This window comes from Brugia malayi (genome assembly GCF_000002995.4).
Source record: "Brugia malayi strain FR3 genome assembly, contig: Bm_v4_Chr1_scaffold_001, whole genome shotgun sequence".
NCBI classification, from domain to species: domain Eukaryota; kingdom Metazoa; phylum Nematoda; class Chromadorea; order Rhabditida; family Onchocercidae; genus Brugia; species Brugia malayi.
In genome coordinates, this window is record NW_025062475.1 from 1,599,979 (window position 1) to 1,625,442 (window position 25,464).

The window sequence follows — 25,464 nt, forward strand, 5'->3', positions numbered from 1 at the left end:
TCTAAAATATATATCTATTCGAGCCAAATTTGGCGCTAAAGTATTATTTTTTTTTTTTGCCTTTGAAGAATGCCATAAATATGGCACATGGTAATTTAATGTAAAAATGATAGTTTTTAAAATATTTTACTTTTCTTTTCTCGCAAAAAAACAATTTATCATTATTTGTTCTTCTTTTCTATTCTATTCAGAAAGTTTTTAAAAAAGTAACAATTAAGTTGAATTTTTTTTTTTTTTTTTCGTGAGATAATATTTGGAAGAAATAAATAAATTTTTAACAGATTGAATAACTCTTAACAAAAAAATTTTATTTGCTTTTTATTATTTATTTGTTTATTTTTATTTTTTTGCTGAATTGATAAAAAAAGTTGAAAAACAATTTCATTAATTAAGATAAATTAAACGATCAAATACAAAATGAATATAATCAAACGCATATTCATTCCAATAACAATGAAATTCTCCATCATTTAGACGTCAGCTGTTAATATTTTAGTTTATGAAATTTGTAAACGTGGACAAACATTTTGTAAATCTCTGAAAATAAAACTTTTACATATAGTAATATATTTTAATTCATATCAAAATTATCAATTTAAATTAAATTAAATTACAAAATGAAAAAGAAGAAAGCAAAATTATATTTATTTATTATACCTAATACCAGCAGATGCTGCACATGAGCACATCTGTTGTACAGCAACATTATCAAAGCCACTTGTTATAGCACATTGTTTAGCTTTTTGTATTATTTCCAAATTAGCTGGTAAATTAAGACCACATCTTAAATTTAAATTTTAAAAATAATAAATTTAATAACAAAATCAATTAACATTTTATATTTTTAGCTAAAAATTTCTTATCATAGTTATTTTAATTAACATATTATCATAGCTAACTAATTTTTCACATTTAATTTAATTCAACAAAAATGATTTTTATGAGTCAAAAAAAAAAAAAAAAAACAAACTCAAGTTTATCATAGCAATATTTGCTTGATCGATCTATGCATTCTCTTGCACATCGCAAAAAACGTCGTCCAACTGATATTAATGGTTGCAATGGTCGCGCGAAATCTAAAAATCATTCGCAAAAAAATTATTCCACTAATCTATAATTAAGTAATTAATTGTTAATCTAAAATTTATTACTAATTAATTTAGTTTTAATTATGAAAATATCATTCAAAATAAAACACAAAATATGCGATATTTGACAAAATTTTGTAGCAAAAAAAATCATGATTTAAAAAAAAAGAAAAAAAAAAAATTGTGACTAATTAATATTTAAGTTTATTTAAAATGAGAGAAAAAAAAAAGAGTGACTAAATTAAAATTTAAATGAAACTTTATAAATTATACTTCCAAGCATTCGGTTGATTTCAGTAAGTCCAGCAATTTCCAATGATTCAAAATATGTTTTTTGAACATAATTTCCTGATTGTGCTGCACATCTACAATTTATAAATTATTTTGAATAAATGTTTTTTTTTTTTTTTTTTTTTTTTTTTCTCATATATCTTTTTAATATTATAAAATAATTTCAGAAATTCTTTTTTTTTTCTTTCTCTCTTTTTTTGCTTTCTAAATTATAAAAGTGTTAAAAAAAAAAAAAAAAAAAAATTATAATTTAAAAATATTACGCATTATAGAAAACATTTTGTGTACAATTGATTGTTCGTGAAATTTTCTCTTCATTTTGTAAAACACAATTTTTGAGCGTTTCATAGTCTGCTTTTACCTTATATGCATATCGCTGTAATATAACATTAGATTTAATTTAATTTCATTTTATTTAATAAATTTATCCAATATATTTAGCTAATATTTATATTACAATAAGTAAATAAAAATATATAAATAAATAGTTTTTTTTTTAAAAAATATATAAATAAATATTTTTCTAGTGATATAAACAAAATTAGACATCGATAAATTAGCTATTATAGCTTTAAGGGTGGTTGAATTTTTCTAAAAAATTTGATTTCATTTAAGTTTTGATTTAAATTTATTTCACTCTAAATTATTTATTATACCTGGCATCGATCAGCACATGGTTTTACAAGATTTAACATTCGTTCACGACATTTCTGTATTTCATTACATGTACATTGACGAATAAGTTCACATTGAACATTATATCCAAGGAATATTATTAGAAATGGAAAACAAATACACATCAATTGCATAATTTTAATATTTTGCCTAAATGAAATTTCGTTAAAATGAAAAATAACTGCAAAAAAAAAGCAAAAGAAAAAAGAAAAACTCTTAGTGATATTTAATAAATAATAAAAAAAAAAATGAAATAAATCATAATTATCCATTACATCGATCAAATACATTATATTATTAAATAGTTGAAATTTTCTATAACATTTGGTTCAATTCAAATTTTAATTTAAATTTCTAAATTATCCAATTATTAAATAAATATGTCATAGATATCACAGAATGACAAAAAAAAAGCGATAAATATCAGAGAAAATAATTATCATAAAATGAAATTATTTTATAATCAAAATTTAAGCGATAAAATATTCAATGTTAATCATAACGTAAATCTTTTAAATTCACTCAGTTCTGTGAAAAAAAAAAAAAAAAAAAATCAAAATAACCACTTACTAATGAAACAAAAGTAGAGATTTCTACTAGTTACACTTTTTCTCTTTTTTTTTTTTTAAATTTAAAAAAAAAAAAAATTTATTGTTATAGGAGTGGAACGACTATTCTCATCAAAATTACTGATTAAAAAAAAAAAAAAAAGAAAAAAATGAATTTACAAAAAGGATGGAAAAACAAAAGAATGAAAAATCCTTCAGGGTACTTTTAATTTTCATTTTTTTTTTTTTTTTTTTTCATCTACAATGACATTCGTTTTAAAGATTGATGAAATATTTATTTACTTATTTATCCTTCATTATTTCTGTTTTAAATATTATTTCAGTATTTGTGGCTGAATTTGGAAATGATTAGCAATAATTTTGACATCAAACAAGTAGCAAAAAGTAATGTATTAATATTAGAAAGAAAGAGATGAAATTATTATTTTGAGAAATTTTTTTTATTTTTGAGATGAAATTATTTAAGAAAACATTCAAAAAATTAAATCATTAACAAATTTTTTGTCTAATTATTAATTCTATTCTTTATTTACAATAACTTTTCATTTATATTAAAATTTTATAAATCTATGAAATGAGCTATTGATAATGAAATGTAATCAATCACTTCTTATACTATCTAATATACAATAGAACAATTAAAAATGGGTTGTAATAATGACTTTTCATCATATTTCAATATCTCAATTATTGTTGAACAATTTATAAATATTAGTTAATATAATTGATTTACAATTATAATAAAAAGATAAGTGAAATAATTTATCATTTAGTTTGCAAATCTGTAAAAAAAAAAAAAAAAAAAAAAATTAGTTGAAATATATTATTGGAACTAATTTTCTTCCTATTCCATATTCTAATTTTTTTTTTTTTTACTTTCTGTTTTTATTTTGAATTCAACAAATTAAACGAATATAACAAAGGAAAAAAAGTTTAAAATAATAATCTCATCACAGTTAAAAATTTCAACATTCAAATTAATTTAATTCTATTAGAAATTTTATCACTATATCTAAGAGAAACTTTGAGTAAATACTTTTAAAATTTATTTCAGAAATGAACCACTAACATTTCCATACATTTAATAAGAAATATATTTACTCAGCAAGTAAAAAAGTAAAAAAGATGAAATTTGAAAATTTAGCCTTAAATTAAATTTTCTTTTAATGAGCAAATTAAAATGAAAGTAATTATTTAATAATCTTTAAAAAGGAAAGAAAAAAAAAAAAGAAGATAACCGGTTAATTAATGCAGATAATACATCAGTATGTAAGCGAATCTAACAAGTTTGAGAAAATTTCAAGTTTGATCTGTCATAAATATCACACTGCAACGACTAAATCTTTGTTGTCCATAATAATAATTGCTGTAATATACTACAAACTTTTATTGTTATCAATCAAACCATTTTCAAAAAAGATCAGATTAATTTCATGATAATTTTGTATACAAACAAAAAAATAAATAAATAAAAATATTACATTAAAATTTATATATGTTTGTAAAGAATAAAGGAAGAAAGTGATATATTTGATGGAAATAATTGGAGTAACAATTAAAAAATTTAGATCTTTGGAGAAAATGAAATGTTCAATGTCGGAAACATGAAAAGATGTTGACAGAAAGTGTTGACTGTCTCATCTATTTCATATTTCATCAATTTGAATAGGAACTGATGCACTTTTATATCACATATCAGTGGTAATTTTATTTTATATAAAAAAAAAAAAAAAACTTTTTGTTTAAATTTATGAATATTTATTCAAATGTTAAACTTTTTTCAAATGCATAATAAATTTCTTCGTTCCTAATATAATGAAGTAACTTTGATATAAGTAATAGGAAAAAAATGCATACACAATAGGCTGTCACTTTTTTTTTTTTTCAAGCAAATATGTAAAATTTTGTGCTGAAAAGAAAAAAAAAAATTCAATAATATTGTAATTTTTATGAAATAAGCTTTTAATCATTTCATTTTTACTTTTATTTCTCTACATCCTATGATAGATGATAGTAGGGAATGTTTATTTTTAATAAGTCATAAACAATTATTGAATTGAAATGTTAGAATTTTTGAAATTATCACTAGGATATGTGAACGAAATTGTCATGAAAATAGATATTTCAAAAAAAAAAAAAATTTTTTTTTTTTGTTTGATTTCAACTAAATAAAAAGTCTGAAACCGGTCGGTGACATTATAATTGTAAAACTAACATAATTAAATAGCGAATTTTGCCCTATGAAAGTGAGATATTTATAAAAATTGAAAATTGCTCTTAATTGAATAAAGTAAGGATGAAATTGAAATCTTTTTTCAATATCAGTATTGCTTTTCTGATTGCTATTTCTTCATTTCTTGTCTGCTGAACAAACTTTTTTCTTTAAAAAAAAAAAAGAAAAACTCGAAATCATTTCAGGAATGTATAATTAATTGAAAGAAAAATTAATTAATTAATTAAATTTCAGTACTTAAAAAAATTTTATTTTTAATGATTTAAAGAGGTGTAGTATCGACGACAAAAACAAAAACACATTTTAAAGATTTTAGCAACAAATTATAAGTTGCAAAGCAGTAGAAAGACTGTTTCATCCAGCAAAACTTATTAATCACTCAATGAATGACAATAAAATTCATTAATACAACTATATTCAATGATACAATTCATTCTGAATACGATATGTTATGCTTAATTTATCTCACAACTAAAAATTCAGCTGTTCAATTTGACTTTCTCAGCATTTGTTTATATTCCTACGTAAGTCCACGTTCAATCATTTATACGCTTCAATCCACGTTCAATCATTTATACGCTTCAGCCCACGTTCAATCATTTATACGCTTCAATCCACGTTCAATCATTTATACGCTTCAATCCACGTTCAATCATTTATACGCTTCAATCCACGTTCAATCATTTATACGCTTCAATCCACGTTCAATCATTTATACGCTTCAATCCACGTTCAATCATTTATACGCTTCAATCCACGTTCAATCATTTATTCTTGTATTCGTTGCTAAATTATTTGTTTGAGTTATTACTTTACACTGTTTAAGTTATTACTTGAAATAGCGAGTATCGCAAATGAGTACATAATGAATATCGTAACTTTTCCATAAGGAACGCTTGCAATTTGTACACTTTGCCTCAAATCATCATAGATACATCATTTAGCTACATGAATCCATCTATCGAGTTCAAAGGTCAGCAGATGACAAACCTCGCAGTACCACCAAACTACGAGACTCTCAACCTTACTGACATCATCGGTAACAAAGTAGTTTAGACCAACTTCAATCTATTTCGATGTGCACTTTTGACTAGTAATGTGGTTTTGAAACCAAATGGTAAAAAGTGTTAGGTGCATGTTTACGTGTTTGTGATTAGCTAGCTGGAAATATTATGTGGGAGCTACGTGATCGTCCGTAAAGCTTCTCTACGTGTCCTTATTCCGAAAACGACGAATTTCGACTAAACAATGGGTAATTTTGGAATTGGACTCGATTTTGGTGGAGGGAAACATTTCGAATACTTTGCATGGAACCAAACACTTCGATCTTCTAAAAGAAGTCAAAATGACGAATGCACAATTGTTTAGTAACAAAATATGTAGGTAACTGGATCTCTCTTACATAGCAGATATCGATAGTTAGATCATTCTTGAGAGTATAACAAATTGAAAGTTTCTTTTTAGTTAATATTTAGCTTAAGAGAATAAATGTAGCAGAATTCATTATGTGGTAGTAATATAGGCTGAAATATATAGTAAAGTAACGTTATATGAGATATCTCAATAACAGAGAAAGTATAAATTCTTCGGAAGAGAAGGATGTGCAGGCATAATTAACTCGTTCATTCGTATTCAAAGCGTTTCTTTTTTACCGACGGGAACTTGAATGTTTGTCAGTTTATATTGTTATGTAGGCATGTGTTAGTGTATACAAAGTGATAATTGTTCTTAATGTTAAACTCGAAGAATAACTAGTTTCAGTCAAGAAAATCGAGTGTTAAAGAATAAAATATTGGATGAGTTCAACATCAGAAATACTTACTCCACAGGTGGAACTACTTCAGATATGTCGACGAGTTACGGAGGGACAGCTAGCTCCAGATGCTGCATGCAACATGATTCGGATACTTATGGTATGGTTATTTCCAGTTTATTTAGATATATCATACTTTCCCTGTCTATGCAGTATTCATATCATTGTTTACATCATGTCTCTCAGAAATTGTTACATGGTGTTGCTTTGCGTGATAAATAGTACAGTCAGTCTTCAAGCATTTATAATATCGAGAAGACAAATTTAAATGAAGAGTATTCGGTTCAGTGCTTCACGTTTGCAGAAAACGATTGATAATATTCCTAGTTTGCTGGTGGATGTTTTGGCAATTGTGGATCTGGAATTGAGCACGGAAAAGAAGAGTGAAGAATTTCGTAAATGTTTCGTGGAATTGTTGTCACATCTTTCTGACCGGGCAAGTGAACACATTGAATTGATACATCACTTCCGCATAATATAACTTAATTGTATATTAGGTTAAATAACTTAAAGATTATAATACTAGAAATGAACCAGAATTATATAATTAAACAGTGTAATCTTTTTGGATAAAATTCACTATATGACGGTAGTGTTCACCTCATTTTTTTTGCTCCATTTTTCTATTCTATAAATTTGCAGATTGTTGCTGATGATGTATTAAAATGTGAGTTGGATATACTGGGTGCCAACGAGCAAGCAACACGATCACGAGTTGTAAAAACAAAAACTAGGCTTTTGTTAGTCGTTTTAATATTGTTTTGTCAGCAATGTCGGTCATTCTCGTTTTACTTTCCGTTTTGCTTTTCTTTATAATTTACTTCGCACCAAGCATTATGGAGGAGGTCACCAATGACAATTATCAAACTGTAAGAAAAAAAAAGACATATATGCATGCTGATAATTTTTTTCAGTTTCAAGCAAGTGAAATTCAATTTACTACGTGAGGAAAGCGAAGGTTATGCGAAGCTTATAGCAGAGCTTCTTGATAATCCTTCCCTCAGTGTATCAAAGGCCTTAAGTCGACTTTATCATTTAATTGGTACTGATTTTTTGTTTTTATTCTATACATCACCAAAACAAAAAACCAGATTTTTGCCTATTGTAAAAAATTTAGATTTCAGTTTTATTTTCTTTTTTATTACAGGACAATTTAATTTGGATCCGAACCGAGTGATTGACATCATTCTTGAGTGTTTTGAATCAGCACTGGAGCGTCGCAAATTTTTTATCGATTTGTTAACTGAATTCAAAGCGACTGGTGATGATATATGCAGCATTCTAGGATTCAAATTTACTTTTTATCAGGTTCTATTCTTATCCTATCATGTTCTTTTCATATGTCTTTGACTTCATGTTGTTTCATACTGGTTAAGTCTAAAAAATTTAAAAATTAGGTAATTGGATGAACCCATTAAATTCAGATGTTTATATATTTGAAGTTTCAGCGTTCCGGTAGTACTCCTGCATCACTTTACAGAGTAGCAGCTGCTTTGTGTGATGAAAGAGTTATCGATTTGTTGTCGCTATGCACATTTGTAGGTATTTTATCATACTTGAAAATTAACATTTCATAATCATGTACTGGTTTTTTCCTTAAGGAATTCTAAGTTTATTTGTTTATTGAAATGTGGTATTTTAACATAATCTTATTATTGTAAATGCTTTGAACTAAAATGTACCTTTTAGTTGTCTCCAAAACTGGAAGATATGATGAACGATCACAAAAGTCGTGTTGAGCGAGATGGAAAACGAGCTAAAAAGAATGAAACCATCTCTACTGGTATGGTATCAGTAGATTCACGAGTTCCTTCGGCAGCGACAGCTGGATATGTGGACGATAATGCTACCATTGCGGGCGTATCATTTGCTTCCGTATTGGCGGTACAGAATGCCGATGATATAAAACAAATCGATGAAAAAGACAATGATGTTTGTTTTTTCTCAAATTTTCTGTACCATTACATGTGCATATGAAATGAATTTTAAATTTCTAAAAATTTATACTTCTTATTTGACGTAATGCTTTAAAAAGAAAATTTTCTTAATAAATTTCTTGAAAATTAGCTTAGCTTATTAAAAAAGAGAAAAAAAAGACAACTGTAAATTGCAATTATAATTTATCTATAGAAGCTTCTACATTACTCTTTACTTATTTTACAATATTAAAATTCAGGATGCTATACTTGCAAAAAATCAGAAGCTTGGTTTGACGTTTGCCTTGCTAGAAGGAGGTGCTTGGCAATTTGCGAAACAGATGCTCGACAGATTCCCTGAATTCTATGCTGTCAATGCCTCGTATTTTTTATTTTTTTTATTTTGTCAAGTTTTTGGCTTTTATTTTACTCATACTTATACTTATTTATACTTAGTAATTGTTTCTTATGTGGTTAATGTGTCTTTCTGATTTTTAAGTAAATTTTATAAAATCGAACTGAAGTGTATTCTAATGTTCTATCAGTCTGTTGGGATGGAAAGCAGTTTTAACTTAGCGCAATTCTGTTAAAATGTAGTATAACTTCAAAAGTTTCTTTTTTCTCACCTTCACACTATTACAGTTTGATTTTAACTCATAATACATCCTATTTTAGGCGTTCTATAGCTCTTTCTATTGCGGATCTATTGGAACGATCTACTGATGACTTCTACCAAGAGTTCGTTATTCTTAGTTTCAAGTGAAATAATAGGATATATATTGAAGTTGTTCTGTTAGAAATTAGTAACAATATGACAAACTCCAAAGCACAGACATCGCATGCATTAAAGAAATTATTGAAAGAGGTTAGAGGAATTATTTGCATTCAGTGTTAATGAGTAATTTATTTGCAGAAAGTCCAGATTTGCTTTGGGTGACATCGGTACATTCAATCTAAGTTCATCATTAGCCCAAACTCATTCTCTCGAGATCGTACGTCTTGCATTTTTTTTTTTTTTTTTAATTTCTTTGGTTTTGTTAGACACGAAAAAATGTTATGATTTCTCAGTGAACAAGAGTATTGCTTTTAGTCATCAGAAAAGTACAAAAAGATTTATTTTAAAAACCTCTCCATATAAGTGTTCTTAATACATTCACCGTTAAGTTTAGGTTGGTAGCTGGTCAGAGTTGGTCTCTGTTGTTCTTCCTGTTTTGGCATATGTTGGTCCGCATATTGCTTATCGGCCCAAAGCAGCTATAAAACTGGTGCGGTTGATGGCATTATTTTTTGAAGAAAGAGAAAAAGATCCTACTTGGGCGCAAACTTTCCAAAACGACAGTGGTTTGTGAAATTTTCTCATTCACTATCTTCTAATATTTTTTGAATCATAAACATTTCTTCACTGCTGCTTAAGATTCAGTATGCAATGCGCTCATTGATGCAATCGATGAAACTCTAGTACCAGCATTATCCTTAGCAAATGGCAATTTCGCATATTCACAAGAGTTGTGGAAATTACTCAGCCATTTACCATATACAGTACGATATCGATCATATGCACGATGGAAAACAGTGCATACCATGCGTCATCCTCAAATTAACATTTCTCGAGGAAGTACTTTTGGCATGACGAGATATGTACTAAAGTTTGTCTTTCTTTTTACGAAAATGGTTGTTCAATTTATGATAATTTATTTCATGGGCGCTCTAAAAAGTGATTATTTATTTCTTTAGTTTATTTGAAGTGCTTTTTCACAATTTGTTACAGACGTTTATCAAAGGAAACGGTACGCATGATGGGCCGTCAGTTAGGAAAGTTATGCCACGTACATCCTGCAGTTGTTTTCGATTATATTTTGGATCAGGTAATATAGTATTTATTGTGTTTTGGTGAGACTCTTGCATTAGGACAACTCTAGCTTATTGGATTAAGTATTGCTCTTCCGCAACTAAAATTATGAGTTTGAATGCGTATTTAATGTATTCAAAAATTCTAGTGTTCAATTCATTATGTAGGAACTACTGTTTCTTTCCTGTTTGCAAAAAAAAAAAAAAATAGAAAAATTGTCATAAAGAATTTATCTGTTTGCAAAGAATTGAGCGAAATCATTCGAACTTGAATTTGTATAAATGTACGTGATGTACTGCAGATTCAAACATTCGAAAATCTTATTGATCCGGTAGTTGAATCAATACGTTTCCTCAGTGATCTGGAATTTGATGTGCTCTCCTTTTGTATCATCGAACATTTGGCAGCTCCGGATAAGCAGCAACTTAAGGTCAGTAATCTTAAAATTTAAGGTCAATAAAAAAAAAAATGGCTAATAAAGCATTCAGTGCCTCATAAGCAATTTACAAAATATCACTGAGATAGTTGGTCTTAAGATATTAATGAGATGTGCATTAACATTCATTAATACAGGATTGAATATTTTCCTTCCATATACAGTGGCTTCTCCACTGCCTTTCTCATTGCCGTAACACTGATGTAATTAATATAATACAATGCGTGTAATGTTCCTACCACAAGAAATAACTTTTATATACATCACAATCTCGTCTTTTTAATGATTTTCTTAGCATTTAATTTTCAGGCATCAGATGGATCTCTTTCTCCGTGGTTACAATCGCTTGCCACTTTTGTTGGAAATGTATTTCTGAAATACAACATCGAGTTAACAGGAGTTTTACAATACGTAGCAAATCAGCTGAAAAACAACAAAAGGTATGAATATTCTTTAAATTTGAACTGCAATATTGTTATTAATTAATTCTAATTTTGGTGGTAACATGTAAGAGATTCTGTGCTTTTGAAGCTTCGACTTACTGGTCCTGCGTGAAATTATACAGAATATGTCCGGCATTGAATCTACGACAGGATTAACAGCAGATCAATTGGAAGCACTTGCTGGTGGTGATACTCTGAGGCAGGAGGTAAATTTCTGTTCGTTTGTTTATTGATTTTATGTCAAAGGAAACAGTTTTCTCATAACGAAGTATTTTATCAGTTTTATGCATTCCAATTTTGTAGATTTATGAAATAATCTAAATTTTCTATTTTTTTTTATATTAGGCAGGTTCATTTTCAACGGTTCGTACAAACAGACGTGCTATATTACGTCTTCGTGATGCACTGTTCAAGGAACATCTCATCGTAGGTCTATCTATACTAACTGCTCAGCAACGTCAATGTATAGTGTATTCCGAATCACCAGATATACCTCTAAAGCTTGCTGGTCAAATGCTCGATCAGGTATTTTCAAGCTTTTTTTAATGATCTTAAGTGATTTATATCTTTTTTTGAGTTTCAAATTAATTTCTGGATTTTTAGTGTCAAGAAACTTTGATCCAATTTGGTTCCTTTCTGCGTACAAATGTACGACAAGAAGATTACTGCAATCGGATGCCCTTTGTTTGGGAACTCGTCGGTCGCTTTCATCTTCCCGTGGATGCAGCTTTTTTCATCTCAAGACCAACCTTCATGCACCGTGTCTATGTTTGTTTTACGTTTTTATGACGGCTAGATGAATATTATCAGTCTCAACAATTATGTTACTTGCAAAATGGATCTAAATTTCTTTTATAGCGATTTTTTTGAAAAATTCTTGACAATCATAACATTATTTATTGAATGAATGTTGTAGTAGCATTTGCTACAGGTTGAAACCAACTGCTGAGTCCTTCTGGTTGTCGTCTCTCTTTAGATTTAAATTTGTGCAAAGGTTACAGAATAATTTCGATAAAAGTCGCAAGTCGCTTCGTGAGTCGGACGGAAGCAAAATGAAATTGGACTCTAATCGCAAGTCAGCTTTGTTTCGAACCGCTTTCGATGAAATGATTGGAGAATTAGAATCAAACCTTCGACCTCTGTTGCCTGACTTCATTTGGGCAGACATTTCATCCAAGTACTTCCATTATTTTTTTAATCATACTCTTTTTATAAAATTAATGTTCGTAAAATAACATATTGGAACGAAACAAATATAACAGGAGTATATGAAGGTGTCAGTTAATTGATGAATAATGTTAAAATTCAGTGTGATATGCTTCATTGCATATCCCAGAGTTCTTGAAGGAATTTTTTTTTATTGAACTTGAAAGAGTATTAATGAAGAAATTAAATCCTTGAGGTTACTTATTAATGTTTCTTACAAGTGAAAAGAACTGGATTTCCAGGATATTTACAATATTTTGGGTTCTATCCATGTATGATATTTCTGTCCCGAAAAGCACCTACGAACGAGAATTGCAGCGTGTTCGCAGATCCTTGTCTCTTGTTGCTGAAAATGCTGAGATTGTAAGGAATTAAAATTTGATGATGATCCAACCAACTTTATTGTTACATGAGGACATTTAGTAAATAGTAGTTTGTATTAGTTTGCTATTAATATGAGATCCAATTAGTAGTTTGCTATTAACATTAGATCCAGTTATTTATTTTAAGTCGAGGAAATGAATTCAATTAATTTTTTCCTGTAATTTCGTATTTGAGTTTGCTTAGACGTGTTCCTTTGTCAAGTTTTAAAGTTATTTCCAAGATTGAATCGTAATCAATGTTTTATACATTTAGAGTAAAACAAAAAGAGCAAAAGAAGAAGAACAATTGCGTAACGTGGAAAAGAAACTAACCGATGAATTAAAAAAACAGAATGATCATGTGGAACGCATCTTAAATATTTTGAGACATGACAAGGAGTTATTGTTTGCTGATTGTAGCCCAAGTAAGTGGCTAGTGTTCTGTTCCGTTAAACTGATTTTTATTTGCCTGTGAAATCTGACTTGATTGTTTTATTGCGATATAGAATTAGAGTGTAATTTCAAGGCATAACTAGAAGCATTGATTCCCGAAGAATGATGTACGGTAGGCCTAATAGATTCACAGGTTTTTCAGATTGCTTTGGAGGAAAAGCCTGATCATGTATAATTGCATCACATTGAAGATATATAACATACTAGTGATATAGACCAGTATATTCTAATTGAAGTTTGAAACTTCCAAGCTTTTAATCTTTAAATTCTAGAGCTTCGCGGTACACAAATGGCACGCTTTTTACAGCACTGTATTTTACCGCGTGCGGTCTTTACTGATATGGATGCTGCATTCTGCGCTCACTTCATTCTTTTACTTCATCAGCAACGAACTGGTTTCTTCCAGACTGTCTTTTTCTTTGATAAGGTTTTATCTTTTTCTTTGATAAAGATACAAATACATGCGTGCATTTAATTGAATTCCATTGTTTAGAATTTCTTGCTTCCTGTAGTTTCATATATTTTTAGTTATTCAACGACATTGGTGCTATATTGGCTACGCTAACCGAGAATGAAGCGAATTGTTTCGGACGATTTCTAGCACTTGTGCTTGAAACTGTGCAACATTGGCATGGTGACAAGACGGTTTTCGATAAGGTGTGTTCATTGAATGAAAAATAAAAGAGTAAAGAGAATGCTGCATCCTTTGAACTACGGATGAAGTAGATCAGGAATTTTTAAGAAATACAATCTTAGGAATGTTATCGCTTCCCCGGCTTCATGACTAAATTGCACGTGAGAAACCCAGAAGCGACGAATACCGAAAGTGTTAGTGATGGGATGAATTACGAATCGTACAGGTATTGTTCATTGGTTTTAGTAAGGTCTGTTTTACGTATGAGGTTGAATAAAAATCATATTTCATTGCAGTTGTTAAAATTTAGGGTTCTTAAATTGCTGTTTTTAGAACTCTCTGTCACAAATGGCAGTACAGGATGACTCGGTCATGTCTCGGGATTTTGGACAGTTCAAACTATGTAATGATGAGGAATTGTTTAATTGTCATGATTAAGGTGAGAAGATTCTCCTTAGTTACCTGTCACACTTTCTGGGTGAGCAGTCTTGAAGACAGTAGTTTTTTGTAGTTTATCCTGATTCACCAAATTTTTACTTGACGAACACTTATGAATCTTTTAGATGTTAGCATATTTCCCGTTAATTGAAAACCATATTGCAAATATTGAGAAGACTGTAAACAAAGTGCATGATATGGAAAAAGGTCGCAGAGATGATCTCTCTCTGATGGCTGCCTCCTACGCAGGTCATTTACGAATGCGCAAAGCACATACATATACCGAATCACAGTTCCATAATGTTATCGTTTTTATTCTTTTTTTTTTTCTTTTTTCAATCTCTAAATTAAACGTTCCAAGAACTTGGTTTAGAACATAAAACTCGAAAAATATTTTGTTATTCATTAACAATTAATTTATTGGATAAATATAAATTCGTCTGCTCAAGTTTAGATAAAGTTGTAACTATCAGTTTCTAACAAATGTTTCATTAAACTTTATTTACACAATCCTGTTTTCACTTAAGTATGGCATCATATGATCATGATGCTTTGTTTGCAAAAAAAAATAGATACTAGAATCTAAGGTTTTTTATGAATCAGTATTTTTTGAAGGATTTTTTTGTTCATGTTGTCATCTTTATAAATATGTCAGTTTTGCAGCGGCTAACTGATGTAACAAAGAAGACTACACGTGTAGGTGCAACACGAAGTGCAAATGCAAATACAAATGTAAAAGCTGCAGCAAAAAGTTCAACGATGGAAATTACTGAGTTAAGCAAACAGAAAAATCTGGCAGAGGGAAATGCTGCTGAACTTCGAAAACCAACAAACGGAGCAGCAGAACTGCGTAAAACTCTAGTTACAGTAGATGAAAAACGAAAACCTTTGGAGCCGCTGCCTGCTGAACTCATAGCGAAAAAAAAACTAAGTAATTGCTGATTTATTGTAGTTCTTTTACCGTTATTTTTTGCATTTTTTCATTTGCATTTGTACTATATATAAAAGCTTCAAATTATTTCAGAAGTTTCCGATGGAGAGGATCGGCCGCAAATTCAAGCCCAGAGGGGTAATGAAGAATCGCAATTACGTCGTAACGAAATTAGAAAAGAAGGACACCGGGAAAAAGAAGAGTTAAAAATGGAAGAAGGTGAAGTGGGTTCACCACCACCAAATTCCGAAGCTCTTCTATCTCACAAAAAAGTGAGTACTACTGTAACTTCTAAGGAGTACTACTGTAACTTCTAAGGATTCTGTTATAATTCTCCTAGTGGTTTTGATTTTTTTTCTTTGCATAAAGTGCTCAGGTAACGTTCAGGCTGATTATCATAAAATTATTTGTCAAAACGAAGTAATGATAATTATCTAATTCTTTGTGTATTTCGTTTCTTCTTTATCCAATCTTCACAACTAATATATTGCTTGATTAAATGATTTACTTGTCTTCCTTGTTTCTCATTGCTTTGTTCCTTTTACCAGCACTTATTAATTTGAATCTTTCTTCAGTCAATTTTTTTTTTCTTTTATTTTTCTTTTTTTTTTTGCAGACCAGAAGTAATAAAGGAGTGGAAGACGAAGCACCGAGAAGGGAGAAAGAGAGAATGAGAACAGAAGACAAAAGGGAACGTAAACGGGAGTCTATTACATCAACACTGGTATTTCTTGTTTTAACTTATATGATTATTAATTGCAGATATGAATACGATTAATAATTCTCATGCTTTATAGACCCGTGGAAAAGTAAAGACTCCAGACGATCATCTAAAAACGCGAGAGAGAACATGGAAGCGACCTGCGGAACTGACTGACAGGTAGGTGTTTCGTCGACAACTTTAAATTTTAAAAGTAAATGTTTCACATTTAATGGAAATTATTTTCAGTGACGTAAATGTAAAAATAGCACGGAATGAGGGTAGCAGTGGCTCGGATAGAAGCGCGGAATCGAAAGGTATGGCATTAATTCTATTTATGAGTTCCATTTACATATGGTAGTACACCTTTTTCGCGTTGCTGGTTGATTGAAAATGTGTCCTCAAGAACAGTTATGGGAGATATTTGTATACGAAAAAGAAATTAGCAATTTAATATTCTTTTTTTCATGTAATTTCATTTAATTTCCAGGCACGAAGTCCTCTGAAGCATCACCATCCACTCGTACAACGCGACACAGACGTGATCCACATCGGACGTAAGTCGTTCAAGTGTGTGGGTTCAGTTATTGTATTTTTGCTTCATGACTAGAACATTATGTCTAACTTTTACACGAGCTTATTTTGCAATAGTTTAAACCACTATTTTTAGAACAGCGGCAAGCCATGATCGTTCGAGATAGTACAACAGATCAATTCTAGTGATTCATTAACATTGTTTTGCACTGATTTGATTTAAATTTGTTCAGTTGTCACAACGAAGAATGAAATATTAGTTGATTCTGTTGGGTAAGATGAGAGCTTAACCGCTACTAATTTATCATAGTTTGGTGCTGAGGTGTCTAAATCATGTGTTACAGTAGAAATCACAGTGTTCACACATCGTATGTCAACCCCTTCAAGTGTATGACAGGCCAATTTTTACTGTTAATGTTATTGTTTACAGTGATAATACTTCGCTGTATGATTTATTAATCTCAAATTCCTGTATAAAGTTTTTATGTACAATTCTTAAATCAAAGGCAGGTCATGAATTTGTTTGAAAACACTCACCAGAATACAAAGGATAGCAGTTAGACAAAATTTGCTGGACATTTGTATACCATTTTTGGCTCTTTCCCACTCTTCCCTACTTCCTTTCACTTTTAATTTCCCGCAGAGAATCACTTCACCGGTACTTGTCTCCGCTACAGTAACTGTTTTATTGAGAACTGAATCGTTGAGTATGTCAAATTCAATTTCGGTCCATGGCTTTAATTCAATTAAATTTTTGAAAATATTTCAATGAAATTTTGAAAATGATGGAAAGGAAATAGTCATTGAACTTGTTAAGTTCAGATTCTTCACTCATGATTCTTTTTAACTTTAATTTGAACTAGATATATCTATAATCCCATCAGTTTAGGAATCTTTTCAAAACATCAACTAAGAAATTACCTGAACAGCCATTCCTGCACCATCAGAATCCAAAGTTAGCAGTTTCTTTCCATTTTTTCTCTCATCCGTAGTCATTTTAAAGCAGTCCTTGATTTCTTCGTTGTAGTAAGTGATGTCAAAATCCTGAAGAAAAATATTTTAGATTAGTAAGAAACAGTCCAAATGTTGAACAATCTCCATTATCTTTTACATATATAAAAATATATATTTAGTATGATCAAAAGCAAAGTACAAAATTAGAAGTGAAACCTTTTTCTCATGAACACCATCCAGAATTATAAGTGCAAACGAGTTAGAACCTTGAATTTGTGTTAGTTTAATCATGCCATTTCCACCTCGGAAACCTCTCAACATTCCTTCAACAACGCCACCTGCAACTTCTTATCATCATTACCGACTCTTTTCAAACGTTTCCTCTTTTCTTTTTGGAGACATAATAATAGTCTATCTCATTTATGTATCTTTAAAATAAAACTTGCATTATTGCAATCTGGGTATATCTAGAATGTAATTTTAAAAATTATAAGTTAGATTAACCTTGTACTGGAAGTTTGGCACATAAATTCTCATAGAAATTCACAGGTATGTGAGATGGTTTTTGTTCTATACGAACAGCTTTTTGTCCATCAAGTGCAGTGAGTACACAGTCCTGAAAATTTTTTTTTAATTTAATCTTCACATACCCATAAATTTATTAATTAAGAAATCAAATTAACTCCTTGAATCATCGAATTTTTTTTTTTTTTTGAAAATAAATGCATTTCAATATTCAATCAAATATGAATGTTATGTTTAGATTTTAAAACTGAAAAGTAATCTGAAAATAGATCGTTTATTTGATTCACCGAGTATTATCAAAATAATCATTAATCAATTTTTGCTTGAATAATCAAATGTAAATTTTATCTTAATTATTAGAATAAATACTAAAATTTCTTCTCTCATTTCATCTCATCTTTTCTTAATTTCTTTATTCTCTTTTCGTTCACATTTTAAATTGATCGATTTAAGGCAGAAAACATTTTACTTCATCTTTTGGCATATGCATCAATGAACGACACATGAATCCACCGGAAAGTAATGATCGAAGACATGATCTAAGACAATCATCCTTAAATTCCACACTTTCCGTACTTTCAATATCATTTGCGCTCAGTTCCAATCGATAACCTTTCTTGTAAACAAAACATGAATTCAGATCTGTATGATCTGCGACAACACCGCTCACTAAAAATTGAGTATGATAAATTGCAAGATTGAAAAGAAAAAAAAAGTCAATAAAAATTTAATGAATTACTGAAATTCTTTAAAATCTCACAATTTACAGTATTACAAATAGATAATATCTCAAATTCTGGAAGCGATAATGTATCGTTGAAGAAAATATATTAGATTAAAGTAATAATTCTTTCGTTCATTAATTACATTAGTATAATCATTGATTATCATTCAAAATTAGTCTTCAAAAAAGAAAAAAAAACAGATTTCAGTTTAATTTAAAAGCAATTTTTTTTTTTTATAATTTTAACTAAGGTTAAAATTATAAATGAGTAAGTCAGCATTACATTTAAATTTAAAATTTAATGGAATAGTTTCATCAAAAGGATTAATGAAAAAATTTTCATCTACAACATTATCACATAAAATAATTATTATATGATTATTATAATGTTTCATTAATAAAAATTTCAATGATAATTTCAAATATTTAATTATCAGTGCGTATAAAAAAAAGACAAAAAACAATACAATATCATCAAGATAAAAATAAAATTAATGATAAAAGTAATTAAATAAAAAAAAATTTTTTTCTTTCTTTATAAAAAATAACATTAATCTAATAAATTAAGTAGTTTTTGACAAAAAAAAGAATAATAATAATAATAATAATAGTAATAATAATAATAATAATAGTAATAATAATAATAATAATAATAGTAATAATAATAATAATAGTAATAATAATAATAACAATAATAATAATAGTAATAATAATAATAATAATAATAACAATAATAATAATAGTAATAGTAATAATAATAATAATAATAGCAATAGTAATAGTAATAACAATAATAATAATCATAATATATAAGTAATGCTTACATTGCAGTATCGTTGCTACTGTAAATACATTGACGAATAATAACAAACTGATAATCGTTGTCATTTGACAAACTGCGCTTCGTCGTTAGTCCTTTTTGGGTTATCGTTGTTCCTCTCAATTTCACACACATTTAACAATTTCAATTTTTCTCTTCTTCTATTCTGTATATATATATATGTGTGTACATCATATATACATACATCTTCTACAAATTTCTCCAATGAAAATAAAGAGGACATTTTGAAATATCACAGAATGAGATGAATGCATCAATACAATTAACAAAAGCAATGATTGAACAATTTTGGTATGTATGTATCTATCAATCATTATAATATTTTTGTTATTTTAATGATTTATTACAATAATTGTTTATATTTTATTGATTATTTATGTCATTTTAAAATTAATTTGTTGTATTAATGTTACAAATAATAGAATGCATTGTATCAATAATTATTATAGAATGCATTGTATCAGTAATTATTATTACTATCTTATTGACATCATCTGTTTCTAAGGAAGATGAATATTTATAAATTGATAAATGGCTAGAATATTTGAATAATAAATTTGAAAAATCTCTTAGTATTTTATTGATATTATAGATATTACATTAGAAAGATTAAATTATCTAAAAATCAGATATTACATTAGAAAGATTAAATTATCTAAAAATTAATTATGCTTGTGTAGCAATCATAAGCTACCGTTGTATCAGCTACCATTCATTTAACTTTTTTCTTTTTTTTTTTTTTTTTAATATTTCTTTTCTTCACCATTCATTTAGTTTTAAATTTTAAAATTCATTACAACAAGTCTTGTTCTCGCACTTGTAAATCGTGTATTGGAGGAATTTTGGTAAGAAGTGAATTACGAACAAGAGAAGTGATTTAAAAAAAAAAAAAACCAAACCGACTAAAGTTTAATTGAACTTTGCGCTTTACGAATATTCTTCAAATGGTTGAAATAACAAACAAACAAACAAACACAAGCACCAACCCATTCATACAGTTGAGTTCTTTGTTATTTAAACTTTTCGATAGCATATTACCAATAGAGTAACGAGGATTACGAGAATGTTGAGCTATGATACTAATATAAAAAAATTCAAAGCTCGGTCGAGAACAAAAATCTCATCTCATATTTATTGAATATTATCAAATAGAATATCAACAAATTTCAAAATGAGGAATGAGAGCAATGAAAATAGCAAATTTACAGAAAATGAATAATGTTGCACTGTACAGAGTTTAAAAATCACAGAACGGAAAGAGCATTTTAAGGTAATTGAATAGAGGACATGACAAAGCAGACTCAGTATGCAAGAAATAAATGTAAAAGTGCTAATCAATTTCAGAAAATCATATGAATAACACATATTTATTCCATTGATGATAATTTTACACATAAAACTTACAAATGAATCAAAATATCTTACTGAGAATATGCTTGCATTCTTGTGTTTTCGATATAATGTAAGCATGAATAAATATGAAAAAAACAGAAATATTCCATAAAGAAGATAACTGATTAACAAACGAAAAGGAAAAGAAATCATCAGTAGTAACGAATTATTGAATACAACTAGAAAAAAAAAAATATGCAAAATGATTTAAAAAAAGAAAAAAGTTTTAAAGGTTGAAAAAAGAAAGATGAGTACTGCTTAAGTGTTATCGAAAAGGATGGTAAAAAAAAAAAAAATGATCCAAGCTGAATCATTGCATAGGAAAGGAATTTTGGAACAGAAATATCTAGTCGAAATTATATTACTCAATAAATTAATAACTTGCGTACACAAAAAGGGAAAATTTTTTAATGGAAGACAGAGAATGGGTACAGATAGAGTAGACAAAACGAACTCTGAAAAAGAAATGAGCAAACGAATGACTACTTCTATTTTTAAAATCAATTTATAATTGACTTCTTAAACCAATCATAAATACTAGTCATTAAAGGAGAAAAAAAAAAAAAAAAACTAACCACAAATACTCAACTACAGAACTTTTATAGCAATACATTCCAGGCCCATAACAACATTCTGTGTAATATATGAAGGACTAGTAAATGAAATATCACATTTTGAGTCAAAAGTTCTTTAGAAAAAATGGAATTTTAGATGAAAGGACTGGAAATCTTTCAATTGTTCATAATAGACTGACGTAATTAGCGGGAAACAGTCCATATTTACCATCTGGAGCTCGACCATGCCACCAACCTTCATCAATTTGATCCACATCCGTAATAATATCATCCGGATTGAATGAAATCTCAGTTTCGTCAGCTAAAAGCCAAAAATTAGTTCACAGTTTATTTATTTATTTATTTAAATTTCAACTTTATAAGTTTACAACTAATGAGATTTGATCATTATATGACAGTATTTGCCAAATTAAAAACGAAAAAAATACATGGGCTGCTGATTCCCCATAACACAAGTTTTTATTTATATTAAGCAAACTTCATCTGCTCAATACTTATCAAAAAATTTAAACTTACCAGCCTGATAATCCCACAGAGCTATAGCACTCCTTCCATGTGACGATTTTGTGTCTTCCATTACTCCGATTACTTCACTTTCAGTTTTCTGCAATGTATCTTCTCGGATGAAATTTTCATCCGTTTGATAAATAACAGAACTTTTTAATCCAACTTCCTGCTCACTCCTCCTTTGCTGTGATTTGTTCTCCAGAACATCATTTTCTTCGATAATATCAGCATTCCCTTCATTAGTTGAAGTGCATCCTGAAGCTTTTTCTGCTGTCTGCTCCCTAATCACTTGTAATGTTTTAGGAGATTCTACAATAAATAGTTGTGATTCATTGGATACCTTCTCGCACAAAGTTCCTTTAACCTGTACTAAATCATTCGCTCGAATTATATCTTTTTCATCTGAAACAAGCAATTTTGAAATCAAACAATAATGAATGTTAATCATTTACTCTTCACTGTAGATATAAAATCACATTTCTGCAGTATTTCTCTCACACACCCTAATGCAATGAAATGTGAAATAACACTTCAAGTTCCAAATTTAAAATGAATAACGATGGCGTTATGAGATCTGAATAATTTGCAAATAAAAATTTCATTATGTTTGCACCTAAATTATCTCAAAAAAATTTTTAGCAACTAAAATATTTGAAATTTTCCTGAACTAAACTAACATATAGTTGAGCTTGAAGTTTCATCGACTTTTTTAGCTTTTTCTTCTGAACAAAGTTGGGCATGTATCCTTTCATTTAGCTCACTTCTTTCACGAAGAGCCATTTCATTCTTTTCCCTTTCTCGTTTCCTTTCTTCCGCAATTCGATCATTCTCCTGAGCCCTTACTTCTTTCCAGAATTTTTCTCGGCTGACTGTATCGATTTCACTGCAAGAAGAAAGACCATGTGAATCACACTGTGTGAACAAAGTTCAAACTATATGGAATAATGTGAGATATTAAGATAGCACTAAAGAGTATGGATAAGAATAGAAGTCACTGTAACAAGTCAGCAAGTAAAATCATAATTTTTTTTTAAAAGAAACCGATAATCAAACTAGTTTATCACTTAAGCAGTAGTACCAAGAAAAACAAAAAGTGGAAATTTTGGTGCCTATTAAAATAGTTTTCTTTTTCTGATAGATCTTTTACACGAAATTTTCATATCAAAATGTTATAAATTTGGAAAAAAGATAATATGCAGGAGAAATGAGGATGGACTTTTTCGGTTTCACAGGTTGATAGGTAGTCCCAACTGCCTTTGGTTGTGTGAACTCCGAAATTTCAGTCAAAGTTGGCACAGTTTCATTCACACCTGGCAATCTGCTAACTACACGCAATATGCTTTCCATATCAACATCTTCTTCGTTTCGAGCAATTAGAATCTAAAGTACTCTCAACAAAACAACGAAGGAGATAATTAAAATGTTGGCAATGAACTAATTTGAGTGCTTCTAAGTATCGCTTAATCTGCTGTAAAAACTATAAGAATCAAAAAAGTAGCTAATCCTCGGCAGTTGCATTCATAAAAAGCTTAAGTAAGGATAATTCATAATAAAATACCACAAATACCTACAGACGTTCGTATCCATTTTCATTTTAAGAACATACCACATGTATGCCACGCAAGAATCGCTTCAATTCACTGCCATGATTAGCGGTTGTAACTAAACGCGACGATGGTACACCTTCGCCCTGCTGAAGCATACTAATGTCTTACATTTTCATCGGTACGCATAAACATTAAAATTAAAAAACTAAATATGCTGAAACTTGGGAATATATTTCACAGAAATTTGCTACCAAACCTCAACTTTTTAAATTTAGAAATCCGTTTTTTTTTTTTTTTTTTTTGACATTATAGAAATTACGGATGAAGCATTCCAGAAGTCAAATTAACCAGATGAAAAATCTTACCCACTGAATAAGGACAATTTTTGCACTTGCTGAAGCACCCCATCTAACAGCTCCGATGCCATACTGCAATCTTCCGGCCGTAAAGCTCGTCGACAATTCTTCCATACCGCCATCTGTTCAAAGAATTATTTACAAAAAAAAAAAAAAAAAAAAGATTTGATACATAAACCTATATATAGACAGACCTGCTCAATCACATTCAAAGGATCACTATATAGCAAACTGTCAAACAATTATTACTATTAATCAATATTCAAAATGTACCACCAGTATCTGCCACTTTAATGATATTCGAATTGTTTTCGTATTCCAGAATCACCCTGAAATCACAACTCCTAAAAATAAAACAAAAAAAAAAAATATCTCCGTGGATTTTTTTTTTCCGTTATATATTTTCAAAGATTATCAAAATAATTAATTAGTTAACCTTTCAGGTAACGTCAAAAACGTTAACACTATCTACAAGAGCTATAATGAAAACAAAATGCTAATGCGTGAAAAAAATAAAAAAGTGTAATACAATATTACAATGTACGACAAGCAGTATTACACTTCATATGCACATAAAAATTTAGAATTTCATGCAAAAATTTCAAATGAATTCCAAATTCGAACATGACTTTAGAGAGTTTAAATATATAACACATAATCAATAAAGTTCAAAAGTATCCAAATTGCCATTCGAAGTTGAACACCTATGTAAATAAGCGAACGAAATGAATTAAACTGACCAATGGTTACAGCTTGTTGATTTCAATATAACATCATAAGCAGATAAAATATCTTTTTGATGTGTTAGCACATTTAGCGTCATACCGCTGACTAATGAATGCTTAAGTCACACAGCACACATTACTTTATTATCTGAAAAAAAAGAAAAAAATACCCAATCCAATTACTGAGTAAAACTACTTCCTTATCATAATGTATCACATTAATTACTATTAAATTAATTACTACTATCTTATCTCAGAGTTGACAAAATTACCGTTATAAAATTAATGTAATCGCATAAAAGTATCACTTCAAAATAATACTCTTAACTGTAGCGCCAATATCGCAATTTAAGAAAGCGTAAATGAGCATGATACCACTCGTATTAATGCATTAATCGTGTCACATATTAAACCAGTTTGTGAAAATAAGGATGTTACACGTCATGCGACACTTCGTTAAATCCTAGCTAGAAAATGTATGTATGATAGGACCTAAAAAGAGAATGAGTGGAATTAAAGAGAGTGACGTGACTGAACAGAATCAATCATTGTGAGAATATTCTCTTATGCAGTGCTTAAAATTTAGTAACGTATAATCAGTCTGTGATAATAATAATTTGATATACATAAAATAGGCGATGATTCATACTTAACAGAGAGATTGAACAAAGCTAATCTGTAGGATTTGAGATATTTCTATGACTAAAAAAAAATAAATCTTTTTACCTAGAGTCATGAGACTGCATG

General features: G+C 29.0%; 4 protein-coding genes across 6 annotated transcripts; 1 reads left to right on the forward strand and 3 right to left on the reverse strand.

Moving 5' to 3' along the window:
* Positions 1-497: 497 nt before the first annotated feature.
* On the reverse strand, positions 498-2,179 carry Bm4446 (P22U, putative; the record flags this gene model as incomplete). The annotated part of the gene is made up of 6 exons (XM_001892521.2): positions 498-537; positions 658-783; positions 971-1,076; positions 1,362-1,453; positions 1,643-1,755; positions 2,036-2,179. The coding sequence occupies 6 exons, from the start codon at positions 2,177-2,179 to the stop codon at positions 498-500; spliced, it is 621 nt and encodes a 206-aa protein (XP_001892556.2).
* A 4,473-nt stretch (positions 2,180-6,652) lies between these two features.
* On the forward strand, positions 6,653-16,738 carry Bma-thoc-2 (the record flags this gene model as incomplete). Of its 2 annotated transcripts, none has more annotated exons than XM_043076225.1 (33): positions 6,653-6,769; positions 6,974-7,105; positions 7,312-7,409; positions 7,584-7,711; positions 7,817-7,977; positions 8,118-8,207; positions 8,359-8,601; positions 8,846-8,967; positions 9,261-9,323; positions 9,499-9,577; positions 9,755-9,926; positions 10,000-10,231; positions 10,354-10,450; positions 10,736-10,864; positions 11,180-11,310; positions 11,402-11,519; positions 11,659-11,838; positions 11,917-12,081; positions 12,315-12,490; positions 12,762-12,882; positions 13,156-13,306; positions 13,607-13,761; positions 13,863-13,991; positions 14,091-14,194; positions 14,302-14,407; positions 14,532-14,708; positions 15,070-15,337; positions 15,431-15,609; positions 15,954-16,061; positions 16,135-16,217; positions 16,287-16,354; positions 16,528-16,594; positions 16,708-16,738. In XM_043076225.1, the coding sequence occupies 33 exons, from the start codon at positions 6,653-6,655 to the stop codon at positions 16,736-16,738; spliced, it is 4,380 nt and encodes a 1,459-aa protein (XP_042932159.1). The 2 variants fall into 2 exon arrangements, with proteins under 2 accessions (XP_042932159.1, XP_042932158.1); XM_043076224.1 differs by having other exon boundaries at positions 10,006-10,231.
* Positions 16,739-17,066: 328 nt separating this feature from the next.
* Bm2565 (PAN domain containing protein) lies at positions 17,067-19,662 on the reverse strand (the record flags this gene model as incomplete). The annotated part of the gene is made up of 6 exons (XM_001895466.2): positions 17,067-17,306; positions 17,493-17,615; positions 17,742-17,863; positions 18,030-18,141; positions 18,520-18,719; positions 19,599-19,662. 6 exons carry the CDS (start codon positions 19,660-19,662, stop codon positions 17,067-17,069), a joined length of 861 nt encoding a protein of 286 aa, XP_001895501.1.
* Positions 19,663-21,746: 2,084 nt separating this feature from the next.
* Bma-dbn-1 lies at positions 21,747-24,815 on the reverse strand (the record flags this gene model as incomplete). Of its 2 annotated transcripts, XM_043076226.1 has the most annotated exons (8): positions 21,747-21,883; positions 22,099-22,491; positions 22,767-22,972; positions 23,306-23,469; positions 23,696-23,782; positions 24,002-24,114; positions 24,266-24,321; positions 24,733-24,815. In XM_043076226.1, 8 exons carry the CDS (start codon positions 24,813-24,815, stop codon positions 21,747-21,749), a joined length of 1,239 nt encoding a protein of 412 aa, XP_042932160.1. The 2 variants fall into 2 exon arrangements, with proteins under 2 accessions (XP_042932160.1, XP_042932161.1); XM_043076227.1 differs by lacking the exons at positions 24,266-24,321; positions 24,733-24,815 and having other exon boundaries at positions 24,002-24,106.
* Between the last annotated feature and the right edge of the window lie 649 nt (positions 24,816-25,464).